Source organism: Branchiostoma belcheri, unplaced genomic scaffold (assembly GCF_001625305.1).
Source record: "Branchiostoma belcheri isolate BF01 breed outbred unplaced genomic scaffold, Haploidv18h27 scaffold54, whole genome shotgun sequence".
Lineage (NCBI taxonomy): Eukaryota > Metazoa > Chordata > Leptocardii > Amphioxiformes > Branchiostomatidae > Branchiostoma > Branchiostoma belcheri.
Genome location: NW_017804176.1, coordinates 1254055 through 1279563, shown reverse-complemented (window position 1 = coordinate 1279563; position 25509 = coordinate 1254055). Strand labels below are relative to the sequence as shown.

Below are 25509 nucleotides of genomic sequence, written 5' to 3'. Positions count from 1 at the left end.
CAGTTGCTTCAATGCAATTATGTAAATAGTAAAAAAATGACAAATAAGCAACTGTTTTTAAGACAAAATATTGAAGACTCATAGGATGTATTGGTACTGTTGTATTGACTAGTTTGGTATTCTCTGTTCCATGTATGTTGAACAGTTACCGCCTGTAGCCCCTGATGAAGATAACAGGAGTAAGTATGGAAAAAGGCAACTCTGAGCTGCGGATCAGTTCATTAGCAGGCGGGGGATGGTTTCTCTGAGGGGGCAGCTTAGACAAGACGGCACGGGTCAGCTCAAACACTTAACCAGATGTAGAGCCTGTAATTGTTGTCATTCATCCGACCGCATCGTAACTAGCAGATCCGACCAAGAAGGTTGATCCGACTCATGAGTCGTTTGTTAAACATTTCAGAATGACCTCGGTGATGAGGTCACGTTTTGATACATACAGCAACATGCTTTTAGAAGATTTACGTGACGAGTGTCTGCAGTTACTTGGTAAGAACGTTAAGCAACCAGTTCAGTAATTATCTTGAGTATAGATTATTAAAAAAAGCTTTTGTCTGACCATACTAACACATTCTATATTCACGCACAGCATTTTTTCTTGTTATTCAAAATTCTTGACAATTGAGTGGAATCTACTGAAACGGAATCTTACTTCATGCTGATCGAAGCCAAGCCAAAAAGAAGAAACGTACAGACAGTACGTGGGCTTTTTCTCCAAAATTGAATGCTGTGTTCTCATTCCATGTTGACGTTCTCATCTCTGGATCTATAGAGCAATCGTGAGATCTCACCAGCATATGCCGTTTGCCTTTTCTATGTGACTTCCCTATACCACAGACCCATTGTTGTTGGACGTGACCTGAATGGTAGTTCCGCAAACATGGCTGTGAGATATTGAGGGGTGCTATGAATGATGCCGAGACATCCATCTAAAGCCAGAGGTAACTATGATTGCCACAGTAAGTCCGCAGGTGCCGATATTATAACTCTGTAGTCGTTACCAGGTCATGGTAGTCTGCAAATGATGGGTTTCTCTGCCTTCCTGGGATACAGATGGACATAGATGTATAACATGGTTTTGCTTAACCTTGAAATTTTGCAATGAGATACAATGTTGATAGCCGGATATGAAGGATGCTTACTCATACGAATTTCAACAGGACGGATCTTCGATTACCAAAGGAATACAATCATGTATCAATTTAGATTGCTTATGTATTGAGATACTGATAGGAATTCCAAGAAATGAAAACATATCATTGAGGGAACAGCCCAACATCACATCGGATTTTAGTTTGCGTAAATTCAAGGTTATACATGCGATGGAACGGAACTAGCGTTGTCCTCGAGTAAACCCTTTATGAAGATGCATGACCAGACCTGCCGTTGGTTATGTAATTCACCCATGACCCTCCCCGTACAAATATGGTACGATTGGTTTATAGTTATTACCAGGGTCATGGCAGTCAGTAATTGATAGTCTCAGCTCTCTTTGGCTGGGGTACATTTGCACTTATCACACCCATAACCTTATTGGAATAACATAATGATGTACGACATTTGCGCTAATGATCGGTATGGAGAACGCTTGCTCTAGGCGGAGGGAGGAAATTAAAGGTGTTTAGGTTCACAGGTTTCACGCAAGATCACACTGGAATTAAGATCATACAATGTAAGGCACCAAAGGAAGGGGGTGGAAGCGGCAAAGGAAAGCCAGGACAACGGTAAGAAGGCGAGGTCTCTCACCATCCCAGAATTTGAAATGCTAACTACATGTAGCTTCATTAAGGAGACCATACCCTTACCAAGATATATGGCAGGGCCACCATTTGTTATGCAAGTACCCTATCTCCTCCCCTCTCCCCAGACAAATAAGATAAAAGTCAACGTAATTGTGTCTTTTAAGAATCATTGACCAATCTTTCCTCAGCGTGTCCGGGGAAATATAGGTTACCTTGTCGCAGCTCCTTATATGGAAGAAACCACAGACGACATGAAGTACAGGGGTCTCTGGATGAAAATTGACAGCGCCGTTTTTTATGTAGCCAGTAATGAAACAGCGAGGGGCGTGGCTTCTATATGCATGGGTGATTTAAGCCTTCACAACTCACGCCTGCAGGTGCACTGGTTTATTTGATCAAGAAATTATAACAGACAAAGATGAATGTTGGTGGGAAAAGTCGTCAATCAAATGGATCAAGTGGATTTCTGGCATTAGGATGATGAGTCTGTAGCTAGTAATGGTCTGTCAGGCAAAGGCATTGTAGGAAACCATAGACCAATAAAGCTGCTTATAATCCACACTCGGAGCGCGCCGCAGACGAAAAGTAATCAGGTTTACAATTACGGCGTCAAGATGAATTTTTGATCCTGATTGTTACCACGAAAATCCCTGTGGACGTACCCGTAAAAATCGCTAGAGAGCGCACCTAGTCTTGCATCTTGCTGCAATACATGCATTATATTGACAGCGATTTTGATATGCATTTTCCAATAGAATGTGAAGTAACGCATGGTGACTTTCATCACAACAAAGTATTCAAAATTTCAGTAGGTTGACCAAAGCACGCTACGGCGTGCCTCAAATAAAGTCATTTTCCTGTTGCAGTGCATTTGGTTTGTCAGCACTATTCTCCCATGTCTCTGTGGTGTCCATCATTATTCTGTGCGTGCTTGTCTACTGTAAACGCCTATCTGCTGCTGACCTCCCTCTCACCATAACGCTACCGTTTTAATGGGAAACAAGAGATATACCGCCGCATGGAGGGAAGCGGCACAGCAAAAGTGAAATCTGCGATAAATCTCTGCGGTGCGTCTGAGGAATGTACATCAAACATCGCCGTGCCAGACGTGTAGTACGTGTTTAAACGTTAGTCAGCATGTAGGGAAGGATGTTTAGAATAAGTCATCCTCAATCTAGATATCAGAATAATCACAACATGGCGAGACTGTGTAACTGTCTCTGACGGTATTAGAGAGAGTACAGCAGAGTGGCGTTCTGGTGTTCCTTGTTTTTATTTAAAAAAAACTTGTCTTTCAAGGAATATCTGGTGATCGAATCTCAGTGAGATCATGAATATTTCTGTCAGCAAGCCTCATGAGTGATGTCAACTCCCAATTGCACTTGATAAGACAATATTTCTTGTCAGGGCTGGACTGATTATTTTTTAATAACACCCCCCCCTCCCTAACACCAGTTGTCGGTAACGTAAGCATTTTAGTCAAGATCGCTGTTTGGTATAATCTGTATCATAAATCATAATCCTGTCTGATTTTATCGGCAATTGTTCCGCCTGCCGATATGTATCCACCCGCGATGACAGATGGTCGTGCCCCATGGTAACGGCTTTACATGGCGCTAAATAAATGATGACTCTGAATGATGTCAGACTTAGATTTCAGGCCGTAAAGAGGAATCTGGAGTGTTTATGGGAGTATAAAATGTTCCCTACAAATAAACATAGAGGTTTAAGACAGCACATGATTTTATATCGATTTTATTGGAAGGCAGGACCACAGGAGGAGAGGTCCTGTACTTGTTGACATTGTAATCAGATTATTCAACATTTTGCACCTGACAGCCATTTTGAATTATCTGTGATTTAATGCCTCAAAATCTAGTATAGTTGTAAACGTCAGACAACTGTACGGTAGTGTTATTAGATATCATTTTACCAAGAAATCTTAAAGGCTCATAGGCTTCACTTGTCGTGGTGTAAATGATATAGGATCGGTGTCAAAGGTTATAGTTCTCTGCGTCAAAGGTTATAGTTCTCTGCGTCAAAGGTTATAATTCTATGCGTCAAAGGATATTGGTGCCACAAACATGTAAGAAATATTTGAGGCTGATCTTGGTGCAATTTAGACTCAAGCGACTGACCTTTGACACATATGGACAAGGCCGGTGTACAAGGTCTATTTTTTTACCATCACTCTCTACTACATACATATATCAATTCGTCAATGCACCTGTTCGTACCCGTACAGAGATATCGTGCTATACACCCAAGGACGCAGACGCACAGTTCCGGATTGTACGCCTTTTAATGTTGTCCCGATACAGTCATAAAGATACTGTGAGATTCCAAGCCTTTTAAGCGACTTTCCATGCACAAAAGGTCTGTCAGTGTTTTCCCTTCATGGTTGAGTAATATTCAACAGTAATGCATCTTACACAGTAGTGTTCCACTGGAATTGCACGAAAACATATAGCAGTCTTTAAGTTTAATAATTTTCTGTAAGGCTGTGCATTTCCAACAATCGATGATGTTCGTGCCCTAAAAAGGTCAACGCATTTTATGCAACGTGAAAACAATTAGCTGGAAACAATTCAGTCGATGGCTGACAAGAAAAGAACCTTTCCCAACAATTGGTCATATTTCATAGATATTCTGCACGAAGACAATCCAACCACAGGGCCGGGAAGAAGATTTGATGGTCAATCTGCACCAATGACTGGTTGTCCAATCAAATCACAGGGAAGATGGTATGATTTGGTGGCTAATCAACAGCAACGAGTTGTCTACCAATGAAAACACTCGGAAGGAAGATTTGATGGCAAATCAGCACAAAGGATTGTTTAGCCAATCAACTGGTGGAAAGAAGAATTGATGACCAATCAGCACCAAGGAGATGTCTGCCAATAAAAAGGCTTGGAAGGATGATTTCATGGCCCTTCAGCACCAAGGACAGGCTGGCCAATCAAATCGCTGGAAAGAAGACTAGATAGCCAATAAGAGCCAAAGATTTGTGGACAAAATAGCCGGACATTTTTGCAAGACTACATCAAAATTGAATTTTTTTGTATTAATTTTTGTGCGAGATAAATGTTAAAACAAAAATAAGATTTTGGTTACGGTAGAATATTCAAACATGAGGCAGCCCCTTTTACATCCGGTCGCTAGGGGGCAGTGCCGGGTGACGTCATTGGTAGAAATCAATCGATACCCGATGTTCATAACCGGTTTGGCTCCGGTCCAGACTCGGTAACCGAGGTGTCAGCACCAACCTGGTTTGTGTGCTAAGTTTGGTCTCCTTCGTAATCACGTTGTAAACAGCTGGTGTGTTATGCCGAAGGGCGGTCATACCGGCTATACAGATACAGAAACACTATGTAAAGGAAATGGCGACTTAACGAAAATTTAGTTCACAGTTCATAAAAGTTTCTTACTAAACTGGGATGAAGAATTAGCGCCTGGTGTGCTGAAAGTATACAAAACAATTACCGCTGAATCAATGCCTGGAGGATAAAAACACTCTCTACTGTGATGATTACCATTCAATCTTGGATTAAAGGTAGATCTACAAAAAGCTGTTCGTTTCCGTAACAATTGGTCTCTAGATGTTTCCTTATAACCTAGACATATGCGAACCTGCAATGTGTTTAGGAGTTCACAAAGACAAATCAAGGCACTTAATGCATTATCTGCGATACACGTTGATCGAGTCATGCGTTACAATAGTCTTAATGGTACATGTACTTATGATTAATCTATTAAATTTTCCTTTCACGTCAAATAATGCTATTAGCAAGCATATCTGTAGAGTGCTGCCATAAATATCCTGCCAAACACTGCTGAGTGCGGTATATTGGGTGGTTTATAAACCGTTATAAACCGTAGACATATGAAAAAGCAGTTGTGGTCGTCCGTAGACCGTGACTACCGGCAACCTCCCGTCTGGGGGTGACGTGTTATCGATCAGATGCCGGGACATTGTGGATTCCAGATGTGTCGCTTCAAACGTGATCAATTTCTGCCTTTGTTCCCTGCTGTGACGACGCACGCGAGCACCGATCCCGGGGCCAGGAAAAACCTTTACAGACGTCAGACATCGCACGTACCTAACACTTAGGGTCACGTTCAGCGGACAGTAACTATACTTTGTATCAAGGAAATAAATATATATGTGAGTGCCTGTTTAACAACAAAACGTATTTCTTTTTTGCGCAAAACATTTTACATTATTCTGTATCGTTACACGACGGATTAGAAACACCTGCACAGTCCCCAGGTTCAATACGAGGTTCACATTAAATCGACATAATCTTGGCACCATTCAAAGCCAACGTCAGAACCGTATGTTAAAAGCCATGTCAAAAGTGTGATTTTTCCAAATGGAATTCGACTTTGAGCGAAAAAAAATCCCCCCAAATACTACTATTGATCAACAAATGGTAGCAATACGTAGATTTAATTATTTTACTCCAAATGTCAAGGTTTAGAAAAATGATTTCATGTAGTTTTGATAATGTTGGAATTGTTCTTAAAACTTTCCTGTATCTTAGCAAAGTTGCTTTAGGTTTTGACGAAATGATTCATTGCATGTACTAAGTACTCATGTAGGTTCATCACAACGAACCAGCATCTATGCTTATCACTCTTTAAAGCATGACTGTCGTTTGCCTAATCAGGTGGCAAGTACCTCTACCAGCACTCAATTTGAGTACCCCCTACTGCGATATAATTCAATTTTCCCGAGTATGATTACCAATAGACGTCCATGATTAACTCCAATTGCCACCATAAACATTGGAAGGACATCATTTATGCACTTATTACACATTAAGGTCATTATCTGCTCGAATTACGCTCAGATATGACAGTAAACATTTGACAGTCTTTGATGCAGAGGGACTAGGCTAGGTGCGGGATTTTCTTCGTATGACGTGTGATACGCATCTTTGGACAATTTGTATGTCGGGTTACTCTTGATTAGATTTCTATGTTCTATGTTCTTTACAGTAAAGATGAAGTACATAGAGATGAGGCAATTGCAACTGACACGAAATTCCTGATTTTCTGTCCCAGGTGGACACAGATGGAATTGGTTGAATAGACAATACTAGTAATAGGTATGTATATACTTGACGAAAGTTTTAAATCCAGCAATTTTCCTGTTACGAGAAAGCACAGCACAAAAGCAGACAGGTTCTTGAAAGATTTTATCTAATTATACGTGCTGATGTTGCGTTTCTCATTGATCAATGACGCCATACCATCCAGGTGACGCCAACAGGCAATACTCTCAGAATCTTGGGAGAAAGGGCCAAGTGCACAGACGCCCGTTTGATCAATGCTGGTGGGCTTCAAGGCGGCTTTGTGTTCCTTCCTTTCGACGATCAATAAAGCCCACTTGAGACAGAACGTGCCTGACTTGGAGCATATATACACCTCACGCCTCCTGGGGATGTTTTGCCTTCAACCTTCCGGAATGACCTTTTCAAGGTAATGAAACACAGCGGTCAAACGTTTTACAAGAACGTACCGCATTCCTCTGTGAATAGAGGGAAATCTCCTGCTCCCCTGCAGATATAGTTGGAACAGATCTAGAACTTGTACGATTAAGCCAGCCATTTCACATAGACTACAACTACCAAGGCAGGAAAATGACTAGAAGAGCGTATAATCAAAGCTTGACCTGCACAAATCATATTACAATGAGATGACTCGGATGTTCCTTAAGTCGGTAAGATTGGCCATAAATCTACCGACCTTTGTCAGTTATTCTTGTAAGTAATTCAGAAGTCGTGTCCTTGTCTTGTTGAAACAGGCAGGGGTTCGGGCTACCAAATTTCCCCAAGGCATCGTAACAACGTCTTGCTACATGTCTTCACGTCTTCATGTCTTCAGACCTAAGAACACGTCTCAGCGTCGGTTGCAGTCGGTACCACAAGTATTCCTTCAACCTAGAGGTCATCACATGTTCTATTTCAGACATCAGCAGACTTACGTAATGAAGAAATGTAAAATATATGGTATCAGTAAGATTTGATTTGTGGCCGCATATTTCATGTTTCCATATCAACGACAAAACAGCCAGACGCTGTGCTGAGTTGTTTGATGAAATGTCCACGGCTATCTGTATCTGTCATTATCTATACTCAAGTACCATCATATAGGCGTAGTTTTAATCTCAAGAGGTTACTTACGTATACGTTGGGCACGTCTACAAACGTGGGCGTAGACAGCAATTATGTGAGCTCAAAAAGTGCTTTCTGGGGGTATTATCTATATCTGTGGGTTTTGTCTCTGACAAGAAAGCAATAAGCAACGAGATAGAGCTATAGACGGTCTAACCTATTGCCGTAACCATCGATTTAGATAAAATGGCTTAACAAGTATTTATAAACCCTAATGAAGTGCGGAATCCTGATAACTCTAAGAGATAACGTAATTTCCTCAGTGCGTCAGTACAGTTACAAAATGTCCTGTTGCCCATCCAGTTGGTTTGCGTTAAGAACAACCTTCCGTACCAACCGGAAAGCTAACAATGCTGCAGGTGTGCCGGCGGTACACTCAGAAAGGTCGATATCATTTTAACGCCTCACACAATCGTCAGCAATTTTCAAAATGTCAACCGTGCCAGGTAACATTTAATGTACGCCATGCGCCAGAAAGCACGAGCTGTTACGCATTTGGCGGCATTGGCTCCTTTAATTTGCTAAGATGAAGGATTGTTTAGGAGAAAAGGCGAGTAGTTGCTGTGATTTCGTTTCAGTTGGCAGCTTGTCGATACGTCCATTTTTTTTACCAAAGCCCCGGACGCTTTTAATCTATACAAGCGCAAGGCACGGCCACGTACGTTTTCACGTCTGCCCAGCTCAGTGCCAGCCCACTCAATCAGAAATACCAGACAGTCTGCGGGCTCAGATAGACTCCAAAGCGGTCGGCAACCACTCACACACATGCACTATCATTTCACCGTCTACAAGCAGGGATCGAGATGATTATCTGCTTACATAGCCACTTTGTATTGACCTAAAATTGGAGGTGAACCAAATTCTGGATGATAACACCCGATTTAGACGCCCCGTCAGCCATTATTATGATACACTCACTCCTTGCGACATCGGACGACATCATATAGACAGGCGCCGGTCTCAAAAAAATCTTCCACCCTCCACCGCTCAGGCAGAATATAGATGGGCCAGACGGAGAATGAAAATGAACTTACCGTCTACTCTATCAGGGAGTGGCACGGGGTGCTGCAGCCAGCTCGGTACGCCGGGCGGGGGAGAAGGTTGTGAGTGGCGACCATGGCGGTCTCGGCCCGCCTCCCTGCTACCATATCGCGCGCGGGCGTCTTCGGTTCTGGCGGGCGGTACAACCTGCATCACCTGATCCGGCAGCAGCCTCCGCCGGACCCATTGGAGCTGATCGATTACCCTGCAGAGATTCAGCCGGGAGGGGAGCGGCTCAAAATCCTTGCGCGTACGGCAAGGGATACGCTTTCTTACTTCGTGACGGCTTGGTTCAGTTTAAATCATGGATATTTTTTAAAAGAGAATGTATGATTGCGGCTTTTAAATGATTATGATGTGGAATTGCTTTTGAAATCGCAACCTTTAGCGTGTTTGATTTCGATCAGCCGTTATTTTACGATTACGCAATTCAGGCCATGGCTGCAATGTATATGGCTTTCTTAATAAATCAAACAATTCATCCGTATTCATCCTTTAAAATGGAATAGTAGCTTTGAGAATGATTGGCAAGATATTGCATGGTTATTTTGTCTATTTGCTGTGATAAGTCCCGGTATTCTATTTCTTCGTATTTTGTATAATTAGTAAAGTATATCATATGATATGAAAAATCTACAGTAAAACAAAATTATTAATGCACAAACGTATAGCTCTAATGCTTACCCTAACATAATCCTTACAAACATACATATTTGGGCGGATGTGCAATGCATGCGTTAAAGATGGCAGTTCGGTCCATTGACAATAAAAGCATGATTGACGACGACCTTGTACCTGCTACCTGGCAACAGATATGTACCACAGCCTACATTAGCACAAGGCCATATCTGTATCGGTATAGCCGGTATAATCGCCCTTTGGCATAACATACCTGCTTTGCAGGCACGCGGCGCGGCGGCAGCTGTCTACATTACACCGAACGACTTGTTACACCTAACCCTTGAACATCTAACATTGATCTAATGATAGTTATCTATCCTATGTTTGAGCAATAAAAAACGAAGCCCTCCACAAGGATTTCCCAAGCCCTATTTTCCGTTAGAGGTGACCTTTTCGCACAGGTCATTATACAAGAATATAATTACCTGTGTAGTGCCATGCACGCTGCCAATGCGTTCAATAAAGGTGAATTATTTATTCATTTGATTGCAATATTTTGATTGGGTCACTTGCTTGCCTCTTCCAAGCCTTACAAATATTTCATCAAAGGCAGCTGAAACAAGATACTGATGATTAAGATATAAGACAAAAGCCTAAGAACATCGACAATATCAATGGAAGGTTTCTCATAGTTTCTAATACGTGTAGTCATGTACCGGATACGTAGAAAATGTAAAATGCATCTACTTGTGTGCATTTCATGTATGGAAGGCATTTATGTTTTCTACCCAAATTTTCTGTTTTAGCTGCTGGGCGACTGCCGCACAATTTTTCATCAGACTTAAAAAAATTGATTTCGAAACTCGTCGCTCGAGGAATATTCCCATTCGCATGTTACATATCACATCAAAACAGTCTTTATATCAACGACTTCCTGGTACTGGATAGGGTTTACCTTCTATTCATCAACCTCTATACTTAATCCAACGGTTCATTAAAAATTGATAGCGCCGAATGGTTGGTTAGAGATTTATCCCACAAGGACCAGGTCTGCTGATGAATGACTGAGTACGTTCTGAGATCAAAAATCTTTACGATTCTCCGGGTATACGAAAACTATACATATCATCAAGATTAAAAAAAAACATCCAAGTCTAATTTCTTGTGTTGGCACTTGCAGTTTAAATTTGTTTCATAAAGTCCATACTATCGCTTCTAGTCGTATAATTAATGATTTGAATATAGTTCAATTGCCGGTAATATTTTGTGATTCTAGGTGCTTAGAACATCATTGTTTATAATCATGAATATACCAGGGAGCATGAGGAATATATAAGAGTAGTGAAATGAATATCTATTTGTTTAAAATTGGAAAACGTACGAAAGAGCTGTGTTCGGTAATACGACGTGTCAGTTTAATTGGTCGAGTATTCTCTCGGCGTAATTAAGAGAGCTCAGCTTGTGAGAAGAATAAATAACATGCCTACAACTTCACGAGAATGATCAACAGCAGTAATAAAGCTATCAGTTATTGTAATTACAAGGTTATAAAATATACTGACAAAGTAAGAGGGATTTTATTCATTAAGGGAGCTCCTATTACTACCAGGTATAGAGCGCTGCAGTCTAACATGATTTATATCCTATCAACATTGACATTTAGGATGGAGAATGTGGGTTGATTTTATTACAAGGAGTTTGGTATCAAATTTACGGTCAACTACTTCTAACATCATGTGAAGTACTTATCGTAAGAAATTGTGTGAGAATGAAGCTAGTGTTAACAAGGTGTGAGAATATTGATGAATCATGATGTCTGAACCTCCGCTGAGGGGAACTAATGGATTATGTATCCTTGACTACAGATCCTGGCGGCTCGTGTGGGGGGTATATATAATACATCCCCTCTCCTCTGGTAAGTCTGTGGGATTTGTCAACGCAGGGGGAGGTAAAGTGTTTTGTCAAAACGGATCTGTGGTTTATAACATCAAACTATTGTCACTCGCGACTAGACATGAGCCAGCGTATGTTTGTGTTCTTTCCTTCAAACGTCTGGCTTAAAATAGAGAACATGTTTCTATTGTGAATTATGCAAGAATACCCTCAAGTTGCCCCTCTTAAAACTGTCGATATAAATGATGAGCTCTTTCGATTTTCCTTTTTTTCTGTCAGTAAAATTCCAACATGGGCGCTCAGTATGTCCTGTGGCCCCTCCCCTAAGGAACTTCATGCCCTGTGTGGCTCACACACCATTAGGTGACACAAACCATTGGTAGCACTTCATCTCTCTGAGGGCCATCCTAACTCACGCACTGTGCAATGACCTAGATACATGCTGTAATCTCCGTGCGCAGAATGCTAAAGCGTCGCAAATGGTCCCCGCTATACCATAGCTCACACATTATTACCTGCGCAGGTAGACCCAGCGGAGCCGCCGGTATTTGGGGCGGCTCTAATGAGTCATGGCGTTTATCAAACTGGGTTTATTTTCGAGGGCGTGCTGTAGTTGCCTAGAGGATCATTCCATTCGAGGATTCTGGGCGGGGGTGTTCGTGGGTACACGAAAAACCGCTTAGAGCGTGAACATGTTTCTGAGTGAATACAATCTCTCAAATGTGCGCCATGATTAGGGCTTGAAGGTAGCCAGTTAGATCAAGGAGGTTAAAAATTAAAAAAAAAATTAAATTTAAAGCTCCTTGACACTTCCCTCTAACATTACAAAAATTTGGTTTCTAGTTCAATATTTTACCAGGCAACTAATCAAAGATATTTACAATAAAGCAAGTTGTAAAACTAATTGTACCCTACAAAATACACCAACATCAAGAGAGATTCTACAAATTAACCCTATACATCAGTCACAAGACTATGCCAACAGAAAGAGTGTGACTGTGTGAGGATTTTATAGATCTAATATGGAATGCCATCAATAATTCAGCAACTTCCCAACTTGGCAAGATAGTCAAGGAGATTCTGAGAGGACCATATATTACATAGACCATACCTTAGATACGATATGTTCTTTTTATTTCCTTATCATCATATGTGATGACCTGGGGGAAGAACTGTTGCCAGTTAAACTGACTACTAATAAGTGTCTACTGTAAGTAAAGCAAAAGTAATGCAGGAATTCTCAATATTAACCTCTACATTTTTGTCTAGGAAGATCCTTTTTTGTTACATGTACAACTGTAAAGTACATGTAGACTACGACAGCAATATTATTAGAAAAATACAGCACTCCAAAACAGCAAACGTCTGCCAAAGCAACACAAAGGAATGAGGAAAACCAATTCTAAAACATACTTTTGTAAACATGATTTCAATTTCAAAATTTCAAAATATGAATTCTTCAACACTGCTACCAATACCAAGATCATTCTTCTACCTATATTCTTCTATAACTAATGTACTACTTTTGCATTGCATTTTGCATTTGCTTGTTAAAGTGTGATACTAGTACATAAATATGCAGAGAAAGACTATTATTATACAATATATCTTTCTCTGCTGTGATGTACTCCGATTGCATACAGACACAAATGGTAACCAAAACTACCCCCCCAACCCCAAAAAAAAAAAACAATACTGCTCTCAGCTCCATGTATATATGATAACATCTGCTTCTTGAAAAAGCATTATCCTTCACCTCATCAGTTGAGGATGAAAAAAGAAACTCCCATTGCTGACTGAAATGCCATTCTACTAATACAATTTTGTAGCTGCTGAGTCAAAGAGTTGAGAGTAACTGTAGCTGTTGATGATTGTAGCTCTTTGTGTTATTCTGTATCAAAGCGAACCAGTTTTAACTCAGTACTAGTCTGTATCAGAGCGGACCAGTTTCCCTTGACTGTCGATGCCCACCAGTCTGCGTGCGACCAGCTCCATGGCTCGTGGGTAACACTTGTGCTCCGCTGTCTTCACCCTCTCCTGCAGAGACTCTACTGTGTCCCCTGTCTTCACTGGGACTGCCTCCTGGGCTACGATTGCTCCAGCATCCACCTCTTCCTGAAACAAAGAATCAGAAATTTTCGTCACATGACTGGTAATTATAAAGTGCAACATGGAGTTTCAGAATAGTTCTGCACTCAAAGTACAGGACGGAAAAGAAACTGATTGGTTTGAGTTATTGCACATGAAAGCATAGCTCTCCTCTAGAGAAGTATGCTAAGTTATTTTATGTGCACAATCTGCAGTGCCCACGCATAATATGCAGACTGCATAAAGTTTCTCCACATATAGGAAAATGTACATGTCCTGCGAACGTAGCAAATCCACAGTTGACAACATGAATTGGCCACCTAACAAAGCTACATTGTGCTCAAAAAAGGATATCATTCCTAGAATGAACATCACAAACATAAAATGGTATATCATCCAAATCATCTAACAGTATCAGTGACATCAACCCTATCCTGACGTATCTGACTTACCACCACAAAATGAACCGTACACCCAGACACCCTGACTCCAGCCTCCAGAGCCAGCTTGTGTGCGTTCATGCCCTTGAAGGATGGCAGCAGTGACGGGTGGATGTTCAGCAGGTTTCCCGTCCACTGCTGCACGAACCAGCCTGACAGGATACGCATGAACCCTGCCAGACAGATCATCTCCACTCCTGCCTCAACCAGAGCCTCGTGAACCTTCCTGTCAAACTCCTCACGCTTCTTATAGCCCTTATGGCTGATGACCTGCAGTAAACATTATGGCATTAGTACTGACAGTGGCTTCTTGTAGACTGGAAAATTCATTCACTCAAAGGCATTGCATGCTAATTTAAAAAAAAAAGATGAAAAAAATTGTTTGCCATCTTTTCCATGTCTCTTTACATACATGTATCTCTTATCTTCATCATTCAAGAACTTACTTTTGTCTCTCTTCAGTTTGATTCTTTTGAACCAAATAGACTTTGTAGTTTTAATATCCGTACAATGATACAATACAATGTGGCTCTTTCACAGTTATGCTAGAGAGGAAAGTAATTCATTTTAGTAAAACATTTCCTTTAATTTGGAAAAGCTTTTGCTGTTGACAACTAGACTCATATCTTCAATGGGTGGGACAAATTTTAGTTCTAAATGTTGAAAAATTCCCCAAATGTCGAGCACACTTTTCCTTACTTTAGTGGGGATACCAGCCTTCTCTGCCCTCTCCAGACCTTTGACCCCTGGTATGTTAGAGATGACCAGTACAATCTCAGCTGCACTGTTGTTCTTCGGGTCAGTGGAGTGGTCAATTAGAGCCTGTAGGTTAGTGCCTGGTGGAAGAAAACAAATTTCCAGAGATCATTAACAAGAAGAACATACAGCAATGATAACGTTACAGCAATGACCAGGAAGTCTTAATAGATACCGCCATCAAGTAATGTCAGCAAGACAGATATCTAACAAATATAAACAACAATACACTAGGGAGATGGGTATTTTCTTAAGTTTGACAAGTAAATGCCTTCTTGTAAATATTTCTGTGAGTATGTTAAGAAAATTTAGTTTATTAAATTTATTTTTTTGAAATCCGTAGAAAACATGGCACACTTTGCCACAAGCCTTGACTTACTAAATGCTCATTATTGCAGAAATTGGATGTTTCTAATTAATGATAATTAGTTAATAGCAATCTAATTCTTGCCATTTATTCAGCACCTACCTGTCCCAGATATCAGCACACCCACTTTAGTCCTGTGTGCCTGCCCGTTTACTAGCTTCATCTTCTTGTTGGTTGTCCCGTCCTGGGTTGTCCTCTTCAGAGTTGGTTGCACAGCTCTCAGAGCTGCAGACAGGTTGTCAATCGTTACCCTGTCTTGTGCTGGGGAGAAAGAAAAAGGTTTTGTGGTAATTCTTCAGTGACAAGAATCTAAACTTTAAGAACATAAGCTCCATGTGTGTACCAACCCTGAGTGTGTAGACAATGTGTCACTTAAAAAAGTATCTAAAGCTTAGGAACATTGCATTGTATAGTCTTCAACGTGATAAACTATAAAAGGCTTTCAACACCCAACTTTTCATTGAGTTGTCTCAGTAGGTTACCCCCAAATAACCCCATCTGGAGCATTCAGCTTCTAATGCTCCATTACTCTTATGTCTTTCAAGAACCACTGCAGAGACAGAAATATCTTGCAACATCTTGAATGTGCTTTTTTTTAACCCTCTGCACACTTTGGGTACTTTATAGCTGGTTATGCTAGAAAATGGTCATCAACATGTCAAAGCTCCACCCTCACCTGTTGTTGACTCCACACATGTCCCTATAACCCACGCCGTCTCTCCCGCTTTCCTCACGTCCTCCAGAACAGTTTCCTCCTTCCCTCTCTCCACCACTAACACCGCTCCCACGCCGCAGTTAAACGTCTTGGCCATCTCAGCCTCCACCACCCCTCCCTGTCCCGACACCCACCCGAACACCGGTGGTATAGTCCAGCGGGTGGCGTCCAGTTTAACGCCAATGTTGTCCGGCAGCACACGTGGAATGTTCTCCACCAGCCCCCCGCCTGTGATGTGGGCAAAGGCGTGGACGTTTCCTGACCGGATGACTGGGAGAAGTGTTTGGGCGTAGATTTTAGTTGGTGTCAAAAGGGCTTCTCCTGTGGAAGAAATTTGAGAATTACATTCAAGCAGTAAGAACATACAGGCAAGTTTTCTAGTATTGTGATGAAATATTGGTGTCCAGATATAAAATAATGTATATCATAAAGAAATATATGCTTTTGCCACGATACTAAAATTCACTACAACACTATCACCAATAATGAAACATTTCAACCAAGAAATGCCAGAAAAGGTTTCAAGAATTAATCTTGGTTGTGTAAAAGAAAACCCCTATATCCTATACTCTATTAACCTGATGAAACTATTTTGTGAAATACAGACACTGTACCCACCTACAGACTGGTGACTGCTGAAGGGTGCTGCAGACTGGAAGGTCAGACCTGCAGCCTCAATAACCTTTCTCACCAGGCTGAACCCGTTACTATGGACACCCGAGGAGGCCACACCCACAATGACATCACCTGTCAAAACACAGCAACACAGCTTAGTGTCAACACCTGTCATTACATGTATCCACAATGTTACATATACATTTGTATCTGCCACTTAGACAGCGTGTTTGAGATGTCTCTAGTGCAGTACCCCCCATGTATGCACAGTTTAGATATGCAAGAGTGCATTTTACAGTGGAACATTATATTGGACATCTCTTTAGACACATTAGAGACAGTTGCCAACACTTCCTAAAGTATCCTACCACAAATCAATGTTAGCCATTTTTGAACCATGAATCTAAATCTAAACCTACATGTTGTACATAACGTCAATGCACAGGATAGAAGCAAGCGGGCTGCCATCAAGCCCCAGCATTGCTGTGCAAGCACGTCTAACCCTTGGAAGTCGGGGAACAACAGACGATAAACTGGATAGTGAGTGAGTAATGAGGCAGAAGAATGATGGACACATGTCGACCATGTCCCACCCACCAGGCCTGATGGCATCAACACGAGGCATCTGGGTCCCCCTCTCCACCGCGCCGACCGCGAAACCCGCCAGGTCGTAGTCTCCGGCCGCGTACATCCCAGGCATCTCAGCTGTCTCACCTCCTGCTCAAGCAGAAATACAAAACATTTAGCAGAGACACTACCCGGTATATGTTTTCCTTCACTTCTTTTCAATAAGCATTTTTTCTGTAAAGTCTGGAGTCTGGACACATGTGTATGTCAGAGAATGCTTTTGGCACCGGCAGAAGCTGACCTGAAAAATACTTCCTTAGCTAAACAATATGGAAATAGACATTTAATATCTATTTGAAACTTTAACAAAAATGATGACATGTACTGTACGATGTACATGTACTCGCATTGCTGTACTACCCACCTAACAATGCACACCCAGCCAGTTTACACCCCTGTGCCACGCCCTTGACGACGTCCCTGGCCACGCCCACGTCCAGCTTCCCGCAGGCGAAGTAGTCCAGGAAGTACAGAGCCTCGGCACCGTGAGCCAGGATGTCGTTCACACACATGGCCACCAGATCCTCACCTACTGTGTCATGCTTACCATACGCCTGGGCAATCTGTGGGAAATACAACATACGAGTTTAAATACAGGAATGTTTCAGTTTTGGCAAGTGCAACAACTGTACACCGTGAGCCAGGATGTCATTCACACACATGGCCACCAGATCCTCACCTACTGTGTCGTGCTTACCATACGCCTGGCCAATCTGTGGACAAATACAGCATTCAGTATGAGTTTAAATACAGAAACGTTTCAGTATTGGGAACTGGAACACCTCAACCCTGTCAGCCTGGGAAATATGAGAATAAAAAAGAGCATTCGATACAAGTTTAAATACTTCTAACTGGTCTTTCAAGGACATAGTGGAGGACAGAGCTGTATGGAGAATGTTTATAACAAGGCCAACAGTTTACAGAACATTGGCTTAAAGCTGTCAGAGTCAGAAGGGTAAGAAGTTGGACAATGTTTGTGAAGTTCTGCTTACCTTCTGATTTGATTTGAGTCATTGAAATTGCAACAGTGCAATACACATGGGTCACAGGAAGCTGTTGCTGGTGTTGTGTCCCACACATAGAAACAAATACAGGACAGACAATACTAATTTTCACTTGAGTTAAGTGAGGAAAGTCGCTTACCTTGAGTTTTGTGCCCACACCGTCAGTCCCTGACACCAGGATGGGGTCTGTGTACCCCGCAGCCTTCACATCAAACATCCCACCGAACCCTCCCAGCTCAGCCGTGCACCCCTGCCTGGCCGTACTAGCAGCCAGAGGCTTGATGGCCTGGACCAGCTGGTTCCCTGCATCTATGTCCACACCACACTGGGCATAGCTCAGGCCAGGTCTGAGGAGGGAAATGGTATCATTCAGCCTACTGTAAACATGTATCAACTTCTTATAACAGGACAGTTTAGGACTGTTTCACTGGTGTTAAACTGGTGGATAACCTGGTTTCCTGCATCTATGCACCTCAGGCCAGGTTTGGGGAGGGAAAAGGTATGTGTGGTGTTGTGATATTGTGTTTTATATACGTGTATAGATGTATTCTTTTTCCTTGTGGGTAAATTCTTGCAATAATATTTTGTCCCAAAAGGTTAAATAGGTTTGTCTACAAATACACATATGTACACATATTAATATTGGAAGTATCTTTATTTTTCATTACAATCCTAAGTGACAAGTAAAACTAACAGAAGAGATTTAGGCACCACTTTTCAAAGGAGTACCTTGATTATCATCTTTTTTTAAGTGGCTGATCTTTGGTCTGGAATTCTATATGCACCTTTTATTTTCATGTATTCAGTTATGCACACACTCGTGTATGTTGAGTACATGGAATATCATGTGAGTGGAAAAGGAGAAGTCAGCATGCAGAGAAGACAGACCACACAGACACAACTACAGGTTCAAGGTCATACTCCCTTTATTCTTGGAAGTGTTACAAGATCATTCACTACATTTGCATTAGCAGCATCTTGATTCCTCATTATACTATGATGGTATTTTAATCAGTAAATTGAAGTGATAGATACAAAGATTATTTCTTTCCAATCATAGACTAAGTATTATAATGGTGATTAAGTTCATTTCAAATATTGAATTAGGCTGCCATGAAGACAAATTACTTCCGATCAACTTTTGTCAACTGAGTTAAATATCGCACACAAAATTAGAGCAGTCTACAATGACTTTAACAATATTATTCAACTGGACAAGAGTACATACATAGGAGATGGACAGATTTGCTTTGCTTTAGAAAGTACAAGAGACAAGAAGAAAACAGTACAATTCAGCAAAAGAGTGATGAAAATAGAAATAGAATATAGGCATGCAACTGTGAATTCAATGAAAAGGGTATGTTTCCTTGGGTATGTATCTGTACCAAAGTTGAAAATCAAAAACACTGGACAAGATTTAATCCAGCATCAAGCTTCTATTGATTGCACAGCCACAATACTGTAGTATTCAGAGTTGCACCCTCTTGCAGTTACTGCAATAATTGCAGAAAATGTTTATTTCATGGTACAACTAACCCTCCACCAACCTTTTATTCTCTAGGTAGTCTATAGCCCTCTTCCCGATGTCCCTCCTGTACACGGCCTCGGGGAAGGTCACCACCTCTGCTCCCTTCTTTGCCTCGGCGAGGGCCAATGACAGCGAAGATGCGATGGCTGTAACAGCGAGGACGCGCCCTCCAGACGTGACGACTTTCCCGTCTTTCAGCGTAGTGCCAGCATGGAAGACAATCTTGTCTTTGCTGTTCTCCCATTTGTCAATACCTGTTAGGAAAGACATCAAATAAATCAAAGTACAATTAAACTAAAACCAAATCTTATGCCAAAATTAATCCAGTTAGCCAAGATTAAAGTATTAATCCAAGGCCAAAATCTGAAGCCCTTCACTACATAAAAAAACACATGTACTTCTTGCTTAAAGTTTGTGACAATTAATTATGTTAAAAGATTGCAATTGATTTGGATACTTGAAAAAACTGTTCCAACACACTATATACAGCTAAACCTTCTCCCTCTTGAGGTAACCATTCTGGACTAGATTTGAATCTGGGTTGAACACTTAGAATACAACAATGACTGTTGTAATAATAAACATATTTCTCACCACACACGAGTGAACTAACCTGTTATTTCCATCCCCTTCTTGTATGACCCCGGGTAACCTCCGCTGGCCATCACTATGGCAACGGCAGCCCTGTCGGTGTGGAACTGCGGCATGGCGGACTGCAGGTCTCCGTTCACACACTCCATGATGGTGGCGTACAGGTCACTCTTCAGCAGCGGCAGGAGGACCTGAGTAAAGAGACACAACCAAGTCGTTTATTCAGCCGACATTTCGGTGACCGTCTGTCACCTTCCTCAGGGCAGTTCTGACTGGTTCACATTGCACTGCAGCACAGGTGTCACTGCTATAGATGCATTCCCAATCATATGATATTTACATATCTACACATATGCGTGGTTACAGGGAAGTGTATTTACAATGTTGTTCCAATATATGTAGAAATATACGTAATTGTGGTCAGTTATTGAATAAAAGCAGTTACAGAGAACAGATATTTATAAAATAGTACCTGGGCCTCCGGGTCTCCAAACCGACAGTTGAACTCCAGAACCTTGGGGCCGTCTTTTGTCAGCATGATACCTGCATACAAAACACCTGTGGGGGAAATAGGTAGATATTTTACATCTAAAAAGTATTTGTATGAGTCTCTATTACTGTTTGTGTGAAACTTCTCTGATACTTCTCTTAAAATGTTATGGAAATTGTTTTTGGTATAGACACAAATTACATGGATATGCCTTATGTATCTAAACATTAACGTCTTATTCTTGAACATAAACATAGACGATGTCATGTAGTGAGTACCATACCTATGTAGGGAGTACCATCCTTGTTCATCCCATCTATAGTCTTCTGTAGAATGTCTGTCTGGATTTTCTTAAGTGTAGCTTCATCCACCTATGGAAAACATGATAGTGTTAACTACATGTGCAGCTTCTTTCTCAAATCCACCATATGGTTTTTATTGTCATGGTCAAAACCTACAAGCACTTCCTATTTGAAATCAGCAAAGCTATTTTCTTCATTTTTCCATGGTGGAACAAATCTCCAAGTGAATGTTGGGGTAGAAACGTTTTCTACTGATCTGTGATCGGTTGTTTTTTCTGACAGCACTCTACCCCAATGGATAGTACTATGAGTGGAGTATTCACAGAAACAAAAAAAAAACATATCAGAAAATATTTTTACTTCTACAACAACATCTGCCTGGAGACTACGATGTAAGGTCTAAGGTTCCACAATCATTTAAAACCTAAAAAAATCTGCCAAATGGTAAAGCTACACAGTGATGTCAGGCACAGTCCCACCCACCTGCGGGGTGGGGCAGTAGGCCCCCATGCCCCCCGTGTTGGGGCCCTCATCGTTCTCCAGCAGCCTCTTGTGGTCCTGGGCTGGAGGCATGCAGGCGATCGTCTTACCGTCGCTGAACGCAAGGCACTGGGGGAAACATGGTTACGGATAGTGTTATGAACTTGGGGCTCTTTTATTTGGATGGAGGGGGGGTGTTTGTTCAAATGTAGCAAAGGCCTTGTTTCAGTGTCAGTTTATTTGTCTCACAAGTAGTATGCACTTTGGTTGTCTATAGAAATGTACTAACTTGTTGTTAGAAACAAAGAAAGCCTTGTACACGTCACATAGCAACATATCACAGTACATGTAAGACTAGTATGAAGGCAACAACACTACAACCACTGATGTCATGCACTTTGAATTCCTAAACTCTAGGATTTGTCATTATGCCAATTAGAGTTTGGTCTACATTTGCCTGCGGACAGCTTAGCTGAAAAGGAAGCATATTAATGATGATAGCGTCACTCATAGAGCATAAACCCCTGTCAAAGCAGCACAGACAGTTGAGGGAGGAAAGTCCTTTGTCCAAGCCACCCATGCATGTGGGACAAGATTCCTACCTTAATGTGGTGCTGTTACCCCAACATGCAACATACAGGGATGGGAAAAGGGGAACCTTAATGTTGTCTGTTAGTGTTACAATCATAACATGCTATAACAAGAGCAAGGTAATCCAGGCTTGTATAACACATCAATCTGTCATATGAGATTGAACTGAGCAAGTCTAGAATGAGTCACCATGTTCAGTTGTTCATTTTATGTTCCGAGGCATTAAAAATGATTAAAAATGATTAAAAATGTCAGTAAAGCCAAGGTCTTAGCTTCCAAACTGTACAGTATACCCAAGAGTTTGGTATTTAGTACTCCATAAAACTACTGAAAAGTAAAATACCAGTTTCATACTGTAGTAAGGAATAGAACTTGTCACAGTTACAAGTTTTACTTGTCATAGAAAGTAATTATAATAAATACTTACAGAACACTCCTGTCCCACCAGAAGCTCTTCTACTACAACAACATCTCCTGCTGCACCGAACTGGTGGTCCTGGAACATAGGGGGGAAATAAGTCAGCTACAATGTAGACTACATCTACAATGTACACCAATGGCTTGAATTTAGTTTCCTAACAGGAACAGGGACAAAGTTGCAGCTTGAGCCGTTGACTTTTGAAATACATGTACAATACATGTTGCCATACTGCATGGTTTTATTGTGTTCTTCTGAGGAGAGGGCTTTTCATAACTGCTTTTTGCCCAGTCCCCCTTAAATAAAAAATAATAATAAAAATATAAATAAAAATACACAGAACATAAAAAGAGCTACAGACACAGCTCACAGAACAAACCTCAAGTATATCCTTGACTGCAGAACAGGCATCAGCCTTGCTCCCAGCCACAATCACACCCTTCCCTGCTGCCAGGCCGCTCGCTTTCACCACCAGGGCAGGGAAGTCAGCACTGTGGACAGTTAAGTCTTCGGTTAAACTTTAAGTTGACAGACTCCATCATGGTCAAATATAAACTGTCACAGTTTGCCATTGTGAGTACATTACAGTGGCAGAAGCCTCAACTATAAGGACATTATAAAATGCAGGGGCAGAACATAGTATGGGAAAGAGAGACACATTAATTACAAAAAAAATTTACTCCAAATGTTACAAAAATATTTCAGAAGACCTGTTGATGAAGTCACACGCAGACTTGGCATCTGTGAACTGCTGCCATCTTGCTGTGGGGATGTTGTGTCGATCCATGAAGTCTTTGGAGAAGGCCTAAAGATGGAATAACAATATAACAAAATGATCATTGGTGTTGTGCAGATGATTAAGTGTTTGAAGTCCGCAACCATTCTGTATCTTTTGTCTTTGTACAGTTATTATAGACAGGAGTATATAGACATATGATAGACATGTGAAACATCAAATTACAATTACTTACATGTATATGTAGCCAAGTAACATTATTGTGTTTCAAGTTGTTATGAACATAAATGTACCAGCTATACCACAATAACTGGAAAGTTTATGTATACAGGTATCTCCTGTCACAAAGGCTTTATGCTCAAACTCATGACAAGGAAAACAGGTACACAAAGACAAAGACCAGACAGTTTTAATAATAACTTTTATGCTAACCTTGCTAGCTTCTATCTGAGCAGCTTTAGCAGTGGGTCCGAAACACGGCACACCCTTGGCAGCTAGTGTGTCGGCCACTCCGTCAGCAAGCGGGGCCTCTGGACCTACCACAACCATGTCTATCTTGTTATCCAGACACCACTGGGCAAGGTCGGCAAAGGCTTTGGGCACATCTGCAATGTTAGAAATATGGTGATTAATTTTTGGAGTATGGATACTATGACTTGTGACATTAACTTTTAACTACAGAGTACTGGAAACAATATACATGTACACAACATCTTAACTTGTATTGTTTTATGACTTATTGTTACTTGGATATACTTCAGTGACAACATTACCCTCCAAACATCACTGATATGGATTTCTTTGCATGTTATGTATTAAACTTATAGAGCCAGTATAACTTCCCTAAAGCATAAAACACTGGCTTCAAAGGTCTGTGATTACATCTTGTTACACTCCCTTCTTACATATATCTCACTCCAACTTTTCCAAAAAATTGTCTAATACATGTTATTTCATTATTGACTATTTGATTAGTCAGTGTCTCAGTGTACACTTCTTCTTCTTCTTCTTCCCTTGATGCCCACAATCGAGGCGTCGATTATTCTGGCATTTCAGGTCAGAGGTCCTTATACTTAAATAGCAACACGATAACAAGGTTCTTACCTGTGTTGCTAATTTTACCACCTGTTGTGCCGGCGTTGCCAGGGGCGACCAGCACCTGTCCGACGTGCTGTGACTGGGTGATCTTCCACGCCAGGACGTGTTCCCTCCCGCCACTGCCCAGCACCAGCACCTTGTCTCCCATGGCTGAGGATCTAGCTGAGTTCTATGAATTATACCTTGCTGCATGGCAATATATAATGATAATCTATAAAGGACATACATGTACTCATCATATAACTTATTAGAGTAGAGTTAATATAAATGATTGATATCAATGTCTATTTATATCATTATAACAATATTAATTATCATTATCATGATTGATATTATAGTTGTTATTATCAATCATAATTATTATTATTGATAATAGTGTCACAACAAAGCTACCACTAACAAACTACATAGTTTCAAAAGCAAGTTTACTTCTGATTAAATCATGTACATTTGTAATACCTGAGATGAAAAATTTTCAGAAGAGTGAAATTCAAGATTCTTTTTACTATATCAGACAATATGATTTGTGTTATAAAAATAAATTTTCTGACAAGGCCGCTTGAGATTCCAAGTACCACAGCTTGACACCGTAACTAAATCCTTTTGGTTGTCACCAGAGACGTCTGTTCAAAGGACCAACTACGGTCACGATCACCGGAGCTGGGTTTTACTGTCACGTTTTGTTCACGTGTTATCGCATGGCACTACCGGTATTGCCAGTGCCCCCCCCCCAGAACTATAAGAAAGATTTGATCCCAGTATATTCTCCATTCCGATAGACATATTCACAACAACGTGATTGCTACTGCTTTGTGTAGGAAGACCTTCTCAATGTTCGTCCATAAAATAATTCTACACGTGTTTGTACCGGGTATACACAAAGTACACAAGTCTGAAAACACCACATGATCGTGTCTGAAGCTACGAGCTCGTCCGGTTTACAATTATTCTGCGAAATATGAAGCATCAGATGAGCTGGTAGAAGCCGTTTTATCTTACATACAAATCAAAGCATGGTCTGTGTTAATACATTACCTTGATTAAGAGCCGGAATCAGCGGCAAATCACAAATTCTTCCAGATCAGTGGCTGATTCACGAATCAATCGGTCTGCATGAATGCAGTTTCCCGCCAATCATGGCAAACGTGGGTGACCTATGACCTTTATGGTAAAATGTAAGATTTTCATGT

The 25509-nt window shown here is 41.1% G+C and overlaps 1 protein-coding gene across 1 annotated transcript; it reads right to left on the bottom strand.

Annotated features, from left to right (window-relative positions):
- Window positions 1-13145: 13145 nt before the first annotated feature.
- On the bottom strand, window positions 13146-25459 carry LOC109481176 (trifunctional purine biosynthetic protein adenosine-3-like). Its single transcript, XM_019783680.1, has 20 exons — window positions 25355-25459; window positions 24326-24481; window positions 23654-23826; window positions 23196-23290; window positions 22865-22976; window positions 22495-22563; window positions 21480-21605; window positions 20978-21065; window positions 20677-20762; window positions 20227-20395; window positions 19633-19867; window positions 18225-18432; window positions 17446-17644; window positions 17052-17171; window positions 16458-16586; window positions 15801-16160; window positions 15227-15385; window positions 14701-14837; window positions 14014-14271; window positions 13146-13588 (listed from the first exon to the last, which is right to left on the bottom strand). Exons 2-20 carry the CDS (start codon window positions 24465-24467, stop codon window positions 13397-13399), a joined length of 3057 nt encoding a protein of 1018 aa, XP_019639239.1. The 5' UTR covers window positions 24468-24481; window positions 25355-25459; the 3' UTR covers window positions 13146-13396.
- Window positions 25460-25509: the final 50 nt, after the last annotated feature.

What these genes read in the sequence shown, in the direction of transcription:
- LOC109481176 (XM_019783680.1), bottom strand. Translation starts at nt 24,467, where the DNA reads ATGGGAGACAAGGTGCTGGTGCTGGGCAGTGGCGGGAGGGAACACGTC. An exon ending in TGGTAAAATTAGCAACACAG is followed by an intron (nt 23,827 to 24,325) that starts GTAAGAACCTTG and finishes CTAACATTGCAG; the next exon opens with ATGTGCCCAAAGCCTTTGCC. An exon ending in GGCTGGGTGTGCATTGTTAG is followed by an intron (nt 17,172 to 17,445) that starts GTGGGTAGTACA and finishes CTGCTTGAGCAG; the next exon opens with GAGGTGAGACAGCTGAGATG.